We start from the raw sequence: 13,153 nt of genomic DNA, 5'->3' as shown, positions 1-13,153 counted from the left end.
CTTAGTAACTACTTGAGTCTTTTTTGCCAGAGAAGTGGGGATCCAGGACTTGCTGAACAGACAGAGGGCTAATGCGTGAGATACAGTGAAAGACGGCTATGGTCTCAGTTTTATAAAACCGTAACCAGCCAGAGTAAATATAGTGAAAGAGAGAGAGAGAGAGAGAGAGAGAGAGAGAGAGAGAGTGTGTGTGTGTGTGTGTGTGTACACAAAGGACAGTGAGGGACACCTGATGGAGAACTGCAGGCAGGGCTACAGGCCTGACTGAGGGGCCTGGCGTGAACATTGAGAGCTTACACAAGTGAGAAGTCGAGCCTGGGTTCGGGGTGGAGGTTTCTGGGCAGGTTCCAGCCCCAGGGTCCTGGGCTTCCTGAGAGCAGGGGTAGAAAGAGCCAAATGACATCATATGCCTTCCCCTCCTGTCCCCTCCCCAGGCTGAGGCTGCCTGGGGTTCTTATGGAGGCTACCTGTATGCAGCCAGCTGCCTCAGCAACAGTTGTAGGGGAAATGGCACAGGAAAGAACAGGAAAGGGACAGTTCCTGGCCTCAGTAGCTGTGCTTGACGGCCAGAGTTGGCTTTCACACCTCTTCTGTGAACCAGACATTGAGAACTGACCTGCTTGGAAATGTGTAACTAGCCTTCACCTTTATGTGGTGAAGCTCACAGCAGGAAAAACTGCAGAGCCTCATCAGCCACCCCACGTGAGAGAGCAAGAGTGACACAGATGGCAGCTCCAGACGCCATCTCCCACCCTGCCTTGCTCCACAGGGCCTTTACCCCTCCCTGCTCCCTTCTCTCTCAGGCCCTCCTGTCTTCCTTATTAAGTCCTGCTACGTGAGGATGGGGGTCTGCTTTTCTCAGGAGAGGGCCACAGAGCAGTGCGGGGCAGTCCCCTCTGCCTGCCCCTTCTACCTGGTGCCATCCCCCCTGGCCACTGGCCAGGAGCTGGGGCCAGAGCAGCATGGTTCCCAGGCCTGAGCCTCTTGGCGGTTGGCACACAAGCTAGAGGTCTGGACCTGGTCCTTGGTTCCCAGGAGCAGCTTAGTGTCTGGCATTTGAGGAGCTCCTGTCATCCGGACTGTGGCTTCTCTGGGAGAGTTATGTGGGAGGGCCTGGATCCGTCCCGGATTTTGGGGCAGGAAGAGTTTGTCAGGCTATCAGGCTGGGGTGTGGGTGCTTCAGGGCAGTAGGAGCCCAGGGCAAGGTAGGGAGAGGAGGATCTTGCTTCGGCAGCAGCCCGATCAGCCCCAGGCCTGCAAAGATGGGAACTCAGGCCTGGAGTGGGCGGGCTGGGAAGTAGGATTCCAGAGCCTCTCCTGCTCCTCCTCTCCCTGGTTTGTATTGGTTTGCGGCCTTGCCTAAGTGCCCTTTAACCTCTCCTCAAAGTGTCAAGATCCTGAAAATAGCAGTGTAGACTCAGACAGGAAATGAGAAGGGGGTGGGGAGCTGGAGCGCAGACAGACAGGAAACGGGAGGCCTGTCGGCCCCCAGAGAGGAAGCTAACTTCAGGCAGCTCCGGTGTCAGTCAGCCGCAGCCAGAGCCTGCTGCCAGATCTTAGCCGGGCCTGGTGCTCTGGCCTAGCCTCTCTCTGTAGCCCGGGGTGTGGCCATCAAACATGGCGCTGGTGTTCCAGCTGTGGGGGAGAAGCGGCCTTGCAGGGCTGTTTGGCGCAGCTGGCCTAGAAGGACACCTGGATGCTCGGAGGGAACAGAGCACAGGAGAGTCAGTGTTCATCCTGAGAGTTTTATGTCTCTCTGGGTCCTGTATGTCTTTAGGACAGGAATGAGCCTGTCCTGTAACAGTCCTGGGACTCGCTCCTGACTTTCCTTCCAGGGATGTCTGAGTTCAAAAGGCCTGAAGGCAGAAGGGTGAACATGCCCCGGTCCAGTGTCTTTAGGGTGCCTCGTTGTCTTCCCTGCTGCCTCCCTGGTTCACCCTCTTAGTGGCCAGAGCCATTCTGGGGTTACTTGAGTTCCTGACTGTCCCCGCATCTTTTTCCTATTCTGCCAGACTCACCCTGACAAAACACTGGTGTCCCACGTATCCCTCTGCTCACTACTTCCCAAAATACCTTTCCGTGAACTTGGTGGAGAGCCTTTTGGCCCAGTATGCCTCTGTTCCAGACTCTCTTTGACGCTCCCTGCCTGTCTTTTAACTGAGACTTCGGTCAAGTCGGGGACCTGCTGGCTTCTGTGAGGAACAGCTCTGCACGAGGGCTACAGTAAATGCTCTGTCTAACCCTCAATTCCTTCCAGGAACGTGGCATCAGGACGGTGCGCCCAGCCACGTGCTAGACACCAGAGACCTAGAAAATGATTGAGTGGGGCCCTGGCCCTTGAGGAGGGGGCTCCTGAAAGCTGGTTTGGCTAACATGGTGTTGGAAGGCCGGTACCTTTCCTTATCCCTGGCTCTGCCACCTAGGGGCGGTCCAGGCCGGTGACGTGACCATGGCTGAGTCTCCCACAGGCTTTGATCTTCAGAATTCTCCCAGCCTGGTGCTGAGTTCCAGAGGATCCGGGGGCGGGGGGTGTCGTTTTGTCAGAGACACCTTTTCCTCCTCCCCCTCAATCCACTTTAGCAGGCCTCTCCACTGTGTTTCCTTTATCTGCAGGTGGGTGCGGGAGTTTCTGAATGATGAAAACAAAGGCCTGGACGTGCTGGTGGATTACCTGTCATTTGCCCAATGTTCCGTCATGTGAGTACCACCTGGGACGAGGGTTGGGGAACGGTGAGGAAGGACATGGTCCCATTCTGCTTTGACGAGGAAGGGTGAGCTTGCAGTAGTGAAGATGGGAATGGGAACCCCAGGCAGAAGGGGAGGGCCCGGGCAGCAGCGTGGGGGTGGACAGGCGGCCAAGGGGCTGTCTGAGATCAGTGAAGAATGCCAGGTGGCTGGAGTAGAAGGTGCATTTTGGGGAGCAGGAGGAGAGATGTGGAAAGGGAGCTCAGAATCGAGCCCAAAGGATCCAGACTCCATGCTGGGAGCCGTCCAAGGAAATGTCCTGGCTTCTGGGAGAGAGGCCCTGTGGGATTCGTTTGCTTTGGGAGAGCTCAGTCTTCAAGAAGCAACTTTGGGTCTCCAGTTGTGAGAGGGTTACTCCAGGTCACCCCAGGAACAGTGAGCATGACCTTTGAGGCAGAGTGAAAGTGAAGCATTCAGGAGCCTTTTGCAAGCAGGTGGGGGGTTTGGAGGCAGCTGGAAGTGAATTAGTGCAGAGGAGAGGGCAGTGTGGCGTGGTGGAAGGAACGAGGGCTTTCGAGTTAAGACAAAACCCAAAGCCGGGTGTGGGTCTCTTCTGTCCTTTACTGTCTGTGTGACCTCAGGCAAGTTTGCTGAGGGCCTCTTATGTAAGAGGAGATCCATATTCCAGGGTTGCCATAAGGATTAGATGATAACGTGTGTAAAGCAGTTGTAGTATTTGGAACATAGTCTATACTGTGGTGGCCGCTTTTTATTTGTTAATTGTTATTATTTAAGGTGTTGTTCCCTACCATAATTACCTAAATATATGGAAAGAGGGATTATATTGATCGTTCATGGCACGGCCAACACATTCAGACTTAGACCCAAGACTTACGTTGGCCCTCGGGTGACTGATCATCCCGGTTTGCCCGTGACTTTCCCAAGTGTTTGTGCTCAAAGTCCCGCGTCCTGGGGAACTCCTCAGTTCTGGGACTCAGCCCCAGCCTCGACTTCCACTTTTCTTGCTACTGTCCTTGCCCCTGGGCTGTTCTTCCTCAGCAGGTTTTCACCCTCATCTCCTTAGGGTTTCGAACTAATGCCTCTTCTGGGTTTGGCCTTTGTCATTTTTTGCAGGTCATCACCTGTTAAAACCCACTCCCCATTCCCGTCCCTACAGAAGCCAAGCCTCATGATCCTCCCATCCCTTAAAAGAAACTCACTCTTTTTATAGAAAGAAATGAAAAACATTTGCTGAAGCGATTTTTTTTTAATTCAGAGCTTTTATAGAAAAAGATGTCGATTATTTTTCCAAATAAGCATATCTTGCTTCAAAAGCAAACAAATTCCAGCTGCTTGAAACCAAAATACACTGGAACCTCAGTATTGTAGTGTCCACAGCAGTACCTTTGACTGTGTTTTTAAAGGAAAGACTTGGAGCAGGTGAGGTAAGAGCATGTGTTTTGGGAAGGGTTGGGGGAAAAGAGTGAAGCCAAATAGAGTTTGAGTGAAGGCACTTATTTGTAAACTGCACATCCCAGCTCTGGGGAATACTATTATTCACGGAGGGAAACCACTGGCAAGTGGTTTCCCTGTCCGGGAGACTCCTCTGATGTCTGCTTGAGAGCCCCATCAAGCATCTGATGGTCAGGATCCTGAAGTCTGCTCCTGCTTCCTCGGGAACACTCAGGCATCTGCAGATACCGCTTCCTATTTCAGAGAGCCTCGGCCTCTGTGCCTTTGACCCTGGGGCTGTGCGTGTCTGAGCAGAAGGCTCCTTGGGGGAAGAGCCTGTAGGAAATGCTTGCACAGTCCTGGGTGACCTACTGGGGGAAGAGGACAGAAAAGAGGAGTGGGACTTGCTTCTCAGAGGGGGTAGATCCCGATGTGGGGATATGTAAAGGAGAAGGCCTTGTGGGTTTGTGATCTTGAGCTGTCCTCCTTGTGCTGGCTATGCTCCCAAACTGCTGGTGGTGGGAGATGTCTGGTCCCAGAAGCAGGAAGTGATGTAGAAACCATCCCAACTCCTGTGGGGACTGAGGACCCCGGTTCACACCCTTGACCTGTGATTTCTTCCCCGAGGGAAGCTGAAGCCCAAGGAGCCTCTAAACCAGAAAAACCTAGAGGCCTCAAGTAGAACCGTGGAAAGAAAACCCGGTCATTAAAACCCAGTGCTAGGATGAGACCATGGTGCTTTTCCTGAACACAGAGGCCTGTCCCACTCTGGGTTTCTCGGGACCCCCATTCCCTTCCACTCAGACCTGGCTTCGTGAACCTAGTCCAGAGCCACCTGGGCCCCACCCTCAGGGCACTGAGAGGCCCCTTTGGCTGCTGCCATTTGCCCCCTAGTAATCCCTTCAGTTGGCCTGTTCCCCACCACTGCCCTGCAGGGCAGATTCTCCAAGGGGAGCGGCAGCTTCTCTGAGATGTTCCCTCTATGGCTGGGAGTGCAGAAAGACTGCCAGCTCCCCATGTCCCTTCGGGCCCATGGGGAGGTGACTCCTGGAGGCCAGTGGGGGGCAGCGGCTGGCCTCGGTCAGCACCCACATCTCCTCAGATCCCTCTCCTGGTTGCTGCCGGTGACTACTCTGCCCTACTCGGCCCTCCTGACCAGGGTTAGGTCTCTGTTGCCCAGTTCCGCTTTCTCTTCTGCTGCCCTTGCTTCTTGTTGCCCTAGATGTCTAAAGGGCGGGGGTGGGCTCGCCAGGCGGCTTGGCACTGAATTTCTCCTGTGTGTGCGCTTGTGTCCTTTCCTGCTCCAGGTTTGACTTTGAGGCTCTGGAGAGTGGTGACGATGGTGCATTTGACAAGCTCCGGTCCTGGAGCAGGTCCATCGAGGACCTGCAGCCACCCAGCGCCCTGTCAGCCCCCTTCACCAACAGCCTCGCTCGCTCTGCGCGCCAGTCTGTGCTCCGGTATGTGTGCTCTCGCTCTGCCCGCTTGCCTCCCACCCTCGTCCCCGTCCAGGTCTTGGGTGACAGCGGTGAGTGCTCATGCTCCTCCCTTCACTCTTGCTTCCAGGCTCAGCTCTCTTGCCCTCTGCCTGCCAGTCTGTCTCTGGTCTGTCCTCTCTGTCTCCTTGACTCTGCCCAGCGATCTGTCCTGGGTAAGTACGTCACCCTCGGCTGTGCCCACCCCGTCTGGGGTTCCAGCCCTCCCCTCTCCTCTCCCCGTCTCTGGGGGCCCCTCCGTTCATCATTCTCACTCTGCCATTCCTCCAGGCCTCTGGGCAGGGCTTGTCCTCACCCAGCTCCTTAGTCTTCACCAGCTGGTCCAGCACCTGCCCCCATGTCTGTTTCCCTCTGCTCTGCACACAGCCCCATCAGCTGCCCGGAGACCAGCTCCCACCCAGCCTGCTGCTGCTCACCTTCCCTTCACTTCTTCCTTTAGGCCTTTTTTTTTCCTCAAAGGCTGCAGCGTGTTCATTTGTCTGTAGTATCTGAAGAGCCATCCTGCCCGGAGGCAGGTGGACGGACCGGATGATTTCTGAGAGCCCCTCCTACAGAGGGAGGCTTTCCTTTGGGTCCTATAGCCCTTTCCATGGCCTCTGTCTCTCAGCCATGCTTTTCTCCTAGTCTTCTTTGGGTTTTGCCCATTCTAGTCATGCACGAGCAGATACCACTTGTGTTTCCTGTTTTTTCCATGAAACATCACTAGGGGCAAAGTCAGATATAGTCCTTATAGCCCTTCTGTAGCCTTTGGGGTCTGCTCTGTCCTTTCTAGGACATAGATGTGGGATGGGAGCTAAGATGCCCCTGCCCCAGGGAATGTGTTGAAGATGCAGTGACTAGAAGGAAGAGGAAGGATGGCTCAAATGAATGTCTCCTGGACCCATCTTGAGGTCTAGGAAGGCCTACACACCTCGTATTGTATTTTGGAGGACGTCTGGGCTTAGGATGGTTTGGGCACTGGTTATAATGCTGGGATCCTGGATAGTTAACTGACAAAGACCTGTTCCAGGGAGGTGAAAACAGTGGAGCACCCTGCCCCCTGCACCTGCACCCCCTGTATCTGTCTGGGCTGCTGGTTCAAGGTCCTCCATCCCCCTTTTCTTCTGCTGCTGAGGGGCAGCCTGCTGTCTGGGTGATGGCAAGTGCTTCTAGACCCTTCACCAGCAGCCCCTCTCCCCCAGGTATAGCACTCTCCCTGGGCGCAGGGCGCTGAAGAACTCCCGCCTGGTGAGCCAGAAGGATGACGTCCACGTCTGTATCCTTTGTCTCAGAGCCATCATGAACTATCAGGTAAGGCGACAGCACTAGCCACGGGTGCTCTGCCTCTTCTGCCTCATCTCCCACACCAGGAGAGCTAGGAAGGCACTAGCTTGAAAAAGACAGTTTGCCGCTGGGCCTGCAGTCAGGGAGCTCCGGCTGGGATCTGTCTTCCCCACCGTCATGGTCTCCCCTCCTTCTGTCCTTTCCCCTTGCTACAGTATGGATTCAACCTGGTCATGTCCCACCCTCACGCTGTCAATGAGATTGCGCTCAGCCTCAACAACAAGAATCCAAGGTGAGTTCCTTCCCTCCCCTTTCCTCCCCGCTCTGCCCAGGACTCTGGAGAGCTGGGCTGCACTTGTCCCTGCCAAGAAGTCCTGTCTGGCCTCAGGTCCTGCGGCTTAGGTCAGCGCCTCGGTTTGGCCCCTCACCTCTGCTGGAGGAGGAGTGTTCTGCTCTCCTCTCCTCTGGTCTGCGCAGCTGAGGGAGGGAGAAAGCCTGCCTTCCCCTGCCGTCTTTCCCAAACCCACCCTCTCCCTCACCACTGAGGCTGTCTCTACTCTCTTGAAAGGACTCACCCAGTTGTGGAAGTGAGCTGTGTGGTGGCCAGGGTCAGGGGCTAGGGTGTTAATCTTCATTCTCCACCCCTTAGGACCAAAGCACTTGTCTTAGAGCTCCTGGCAGCCGTGTGTTTGGTACGGGGAGGTCACGAAATCATTCTTGCTGCCTTTGACAATTTCAAAGAGGTCAGTTTCCTATACCCGTGTGTGTGCGTGCGTGCGTGTGTGTGTGTGTGTGTGTGTGTGTGTTTGGCGGGGAGGAGGTGTGAGCCAGGTGGGTAAGTGCCCTCTCCTGTGATCTCACACATCCTAGGGATTTTAACAGCCTAGTGCTTTTAGCTAGGTAGTCTTCCCCCTGCTTTTTTAAACCAAAACCAAAACTTCATTCTTACTAGATCTTGTGTCGGGAAAGCTCCTGATTGGCCAGCGAAGGATGCCCTCACTTGAGGGCTATAGTCCAGCAGTTCTAACCTGCTGTGCAGCAGAATACCTGAAGAGCCTGTGTTAAATGCACAGACCCCTGGGAGGCCTGGCCATCTGTGCTTTAACAGGCTCCCCAGGTTGTTCTGAGGCAGTGAACCCACTGGTAGAACCCGAGGCAGTTATATTTGTAGTGGGAGAAGAAGGCAAGCAGGGATCCTCCTGGGGTGTTGGCTGTCGTTGGTGAGGGGAGAGGGAGCTCCTACTTGGAATTCCCCGGACTCGGCCTGGCTTTGAAACCCCCATCTGCTTGAACATGGGATTCCTCGGCATACAGCTGCAGCTGCTGGTCCCACCTCTTCCTCCTTTTTGGACCTCTTCCCTAGCATCCATTGTTCAAGCCAGGAAATGGCTTTTCCTCCTTGAAGCCAGAGGCTCAGAGGAGTCTCTGGACCCCTCTCAGCACAGAGGCTTTCCTGCACCCAGGCCTCTCTCCTGCATCCCCACTAGGACTTCAGCCTCCTGCCTCAGCCATGGCCTCCAACCTTCCTCCACCCTCCCTCTTTCATTCAATAGCTCGGCAACACCAGACCCCTGTGTTTCTTCTTGGCCTACACTCAGAGGCACCCAGAGCCCAGACTAAGGGCACACGCTTTACTGAGCTCCCTCAGGGACCCAGAGCAGATGCCAGGTCCCAGGCTTTCTTCTATCATGTCCCAAGTGACCCGTTACATAGAAAGAATTGTGGTTCCACTTGGTCTGTACCAGTCCCTTTGCTGGATGTTCCTGGGAACCAGGACTCAGGGGCTTGGGTTCTGCATGGGACAGATCCTGTTACTGAGAAAGTTTGCTTGTTCAGGTATGCAAGGAGTTGCACCGCTTTGAGAAGCTGATGGAGTATTTCCGGAATGAGGACAGCAACATCGACTTCATGGTGAGGAGCTGGTCCTGGGTCAGGTGCATGCCCAGCAGGGCCGCCCACTCCTTGAGAACGGGGCTGGGCCGACAGTGTACTTTGATGTTCCGTGTAGGACCCAGAGTGGTTCTCTACTCAGTAAATGCTCCTCATCCACTCACTCACTCACCCCAGAAAGCTTTTAGAAACTCCAGGACAATTTCTGTCTTGGGTCTACCTCCTTTCCCGCTTTGTGTGGCCATACTGTCCCTGATTTGGATCCTTTCTGAGCTGCTTTCCTCTTCCCCAGCTTTTCCTCTAGCTTCACTTCCCTTCAGTCTAGGGTATACAGCTAGTAGGGTTGTCTCAAGGAATACCTGCTGGTGTGCAAAGGAAATCCGCCAAATCTTCATTTACACCTATTTCTCATGTAATTTACTTGTCTTCATAAAATGAATATTAAGTTTGATGTTTTTTAAGTTAAAATTCTCTTATTGCTCCCTGAAAGACTTACCTTTTTTACTCCTTTTGATTATCCACCTGATGATGCTGGCTCTAACAGCTGCCTCCCCTCCATGTCTCGGCTCTCTCTGCCCCTCTGGGCTGCTCCTTCCCCAGGTGGCCTGCATGCAGTTTATCAACATCGTGGTGCACTCGGTGGAGGACATGAACTTCCGGGTCCACCTGCAGTATGAGTTTACAAAGCTGGGGCTGGAGGAGTTCCTGCAGGTGAGCTGGGCTGGAGTCCTCACGGGATGAGGCGCTTCGGGGAAGAGGACCAGCTTAGCTGTATCACGAGTTTTTCTTTTACAAGAGCCTAGTCACGGATGCTTCTGGCACCCTGCTTGTCTTCTGTGACCTGGGACTCTGGCCTTTGTGCAGAGGGCTCCTCGGTCAGTCAGCTCCACAGGGCGAGAATCTGACACGGCTACAGTAGGAGATCCCTGGGTCCTAGGCTCTAGGAAGGGGTCATGGAGGCTGATGAGGAGGCTCCCCCAACTACTACTCTCTCTGCTTTCCCCCAGAAGTCAAGGCACACAGAGAGCGAGAAGCTGCAGGTGCAGATTCAGGCATACCTGGACAACGTGTTTGATGTGGGGGGTTTGCTGGAGGATGCCGAGACCAAGAATGTGGCCCTGGAGAAGGTGGAAGAGCTGGAGGAGCATGTGTCCCATGTAGGTGGTCCTTTGCTGCCAGAACCACTGTTGAGGGTGGGGAGAGAGTGGGGACATCTGAGTCCCAGGAATCCTGAGCTGACCCGCTTACCCCCCTATTGAGCCTCAGGGAAGCCTCAGAATCCACTGGGGCTCTCTAGCGTGTGCTCTGGCTGAGACACTAGCTCATCTGCGGTGGAACACACATTGACCTCAGGACTGGGTGTGAGGTAGCCTCAGGCTCGAGACAGGCAGATGTGGCCATTTGTCTTGCACTATTTCATGTGGTCTCAGACTCTGCGCTCACAGGAGTGACATAGGGAAGCCACTGGGCCAAGCTGCCTTTGGGGCCCTGGGTGGAGGGGTCGGGCCTGGGTCCTGACTGGCGTTCAGACTGTGCTGAGTGCCCAGACTTTAGGGCCATCCCCAAACCTGCCCTTTTCATCCTGCAGCTCACAGAGAAGCTTCTGGACCTAGAGAATGAGAACATGATGCGTGTGGCAGAGCTAGAGAAGCAGCTGCTGCAGCGGGAGAAGGAACTCGAGAGCATCAAGGTACCAGGTTACGTGGGGAAGGGAGCCCCTCACTGGTACTGGGTGCTGGGGCCTGGGGATCTTGCTTTTCGTTCCATGTCAGTCATGTCAAGTCCTCGAGAATCCAGATATTAATTCACCCCTGAGGCACTCAAATGAGGGTGGGCTGATGATTTCACCCCATGTTTTAGCTGGAGAGGGAAGCTGGAGCCAGAGTGGGCCAGACACATGCACAGGAGGGTGGGAGCAGGTGGGGCACCTCTGGAGCCCCTGTCTCCTCCTGCCAGCCCACCCCCTTGCTTCTCCCTCACCCACACCTCCACGTGCTTCCCCAGCCCAGCGTAACGAACAGGCTCAGAATAGCCCAGGTACTTGGGGCTGTTTATTAGGATATCTACCAGGTATTCCAGATTGGAGAGCAGGGCCTCCTCACATTTCAGTGTCTTCGCTGTCCCTCACCTAACTTTTTGTTAGTTATAAAATCATGTCCCAACCCATCTCTTCTTCCACAGGAATACAATTATGCTGGCTCTGTTGAGCTCAGTACATATCTGGCAAGCCCCTGCTAAGAGTCTGAAGTGCTGAATTGGGAGTATGGAGGATACAGAGGTGGCTAAGGCAGGGTCTTGTCTGTAGTGGGCTTCCAATTGAGTGACTGTACAAACCAAATGAAATGAGAGCAGTACGGAGGCACAGAGGGCTGAGAGCTGCCGTAGCAGGCTGCTGGTGGGTCAAGGAGAGTTTCACAAGGGCAGCCTTCTACCTGGGCCTTGAGGGACCAGTGAGACTGGGCTGGAGCAGTGAGGAAGGACACTGTAGGGTGCCAGCCAAGCAGGCTTGCTCTTCCGCCCCCCCTCTTTTGTTCTGCTGCATTCCAGTTTTCCCTGGGTTTCTTCCGCTCTCTGCCTCTGAGTACCCTCCTGGAGACCCATGGGTAGGAAGTCTCACTCCCAGGAGCATCGCCTGCTGCGCCTTCACGTGCTCTTTTCTTAATGGTGCTACCTGTCCAATAGGAGACTTACGAGAACACGAGCCACCAGGTACACACCCTGCGGCGGCTCATTAAAGAGAAGGAGGAGGCCTTCCAGCGCCGATGCCACTTGGAGCCCACCGCCCGGGACCTAGAGTCAGCGGGCAGCGAGGGCCTGGCCCGGGTAGGCCCTGAGGAACTGAATGAGGGCATACCCCCCTCCGACCTGGACCTCCTGGCTCCGGCCCCACCCCCCGAGGAGGCCCTACCTCTGCCTCCGCCGCCAGCTCCTCCCTTGCCCCCTCCACCTCCCCCGTTACCAGGTAAGCAGGACCCTTAGCTGGTAAAAGGCAAGAGGTGCAGCCTTATTGTGGGGCCAGACCAAAAGCCCAGTCAGCAGCATCTCCACAGGGAGAAACTGGGGATGTGGCTGGAAAAATGTAAAGTCAGGTGGGAGAGGCTGAGGAAGGGTTAGAATCCGAGGGAGGCTCAGATTACTAGGGAAGGGATGTCTATGAGCAGGTGTGGATCTGTTTTAAGGAGCGTAAAGATGCCGCTCCTGATTCCTCTGAAGACATCCAAGGAGAGGGCTTAGACCAAAGCAGGAGAGAGTGGCTCAGAGACAGCACGACCTGCCCCGTCAGTTAGGACCCCTGGGAGCCACTTGGGCAGGGAGTTCATGCAGCCTCCTTCCCTGATAGTCTTTAAGGACAGGTAGGGCGGACAGAGGGGAGTCTCTTGGCCCCTGAGACACTGTGCTATTTCTTCTTTTCCCAGACAAGTGTCCCCCAGCCCCACCCCTCCCCGGCGCTGCTCCCTCTGTGGTGTTGACAGTAGGCCTGTCAGGTGAGTGTCCCGAAGGCTCTGGGCAGGGCTAGTGGGACCGAGGGAGTGTGTCCTTGGCTCCTGCCTCACTGATCCTCCTTCCAAATTAGCCATTCGCATTAAGAAACCTATCAAGACCAAGTTCCGGCTGCCTGTCTTCAACTGGACAGCACTGAAACCCAACCAGATCAGTGGCACTGTCTTTAGCGAACTTGACGATGAGAAGATCTTGGAGGTAGCAGGGCCTGGGGCCCTCAGGGCTGGGGTTGGGAGCTGGGGACCAGGTTGCCCTTTAAGGTCGATCTCTTGGCTTTGGAAGAGCCCTCAGACTCAGCCCTCCACATACCACAGCTGAGCTGATGCTGGTGTGCTGCCAGAGGGTCCTCTTGTAGGATGAGGCCACAGCATTTTCCCTTCTCATCAACTCCTGCCAGGACCTGGATCTGGACAAGTTTGAAGAACTGTTCAAGACAAAAGCCCAGGGCCCTGCCCTTGACCTCATCTGCTCCAAGAACAAGACAGCACAAAAGGCTGCCAGCAAGGTGACCCTGCTGGAAGCCAATCGTGCCAAGAACCTGGCCATCACCCTCCGCAAGGCTGGCCGCTCAGCTGAGGAGATCTGCAGGGCCATCCACACGTGAGGCTCCCACTGACCTTGCCCTGGTCCCCAGCTAGTTGGTAACCCACCTAGGATCTCCACCTGGGATCCTAGCCTTCCCTGGATTCCAGGGCATTGACAGAACTCCCTCAGTCATCCAGTGGTTTGGCCAGAATTTACTGCATCTGTGCTGTGTGCCAGGCACTGTGTGAGGTGCTGGGGAGTCAGCCCGGACCTTCATTCAAGGAGCTCCTAGTCTAGGGCTTCCCTGGTGGCGCAGTGGTTGAGAGTCCGCCTGCCGATGC

General features: G+C 55.1%; 1 protein-coding gene across 3 annotated transcripts in view; it reads left to right on the top strand.

The window, feature by feature from the left end:
• The window catches only part of FMNL3 (formin like 3), a 56,396-nt gene that overhangs the window by 37,524 nt on the left and 5,719 nt on the right, over positions 1-13,153 (top strand). For 2 of the 3 annotated variants that reach the window (XM_007452274.1, XM_007452272.1), the window contains exons 5-17: positions 2,614-2,697; positions 5,445-5,597; positions 6,815-6,923; positions 7,112-7,188; positions 7,546-7,639; positions 8,733-8,807; positions 9,387-9,497; positions 9,794-9,943; positions 10,375-10,476; positions 11,469-11,748; positions 12,203-12,271; positions 12,361-12,485; positions 12,685-12,887. In XM_007452274.1, the coding sequence (XP_007452336.1) occupies positions 2,614-2,697; positions 5,445-5,597; positions 6,815-6,923; positions 7,112-7,188; positions 7,546-7,639; positions 8,733-8,807; positions 9,387-9,497; positions 9,794-9,943; positions 10,375-10,476; positions 11,469-11,748; positions 12,203-12,271; positions 12,361-12,485; positions 12,685-12,887 (1,632 nt within the window). The remainder of the gene's footprint in view (positions 1-2,613; positions 2,698-5,444; positions 5,598-6,814; positions 6,924-7,111; positions 7,189-7,545; positions 7,640-8,732; positions 8,808-9,386; positions 9,498-9,793; positions 9,944-10,374; positions 10,477-11,468; positions 11,749-12,202; positions 12,272-12,360; positions 12,486-12,684; positions 12,888-13,153) is intronic. The other variant, XM_007452273.1, reaches the window with a different exon arrangement.

Source organism: Lipotes vexillifer, unplaced genomic scaffold (genome assembly GCF_000442215.2).
Source record: "Lipotes vexillifer unplaced genomic scaffold, Lipotes_vexillifer_v1.1 scaffold422, whole genome shotgun sequence".
NCBI classification, from domain to species: domain Eukaryota; kingdom Metazoa; phylum Chordata; class Mammalia; order Artiodactyla; family Lipotidae; genus Lipotes; species Lipotes vexillifer.
The sequence above is the reverse complement of the archived record's forward strand: the minus strand, read 5'-3'. Positions and strand labels throughout refer to the sequence as shown.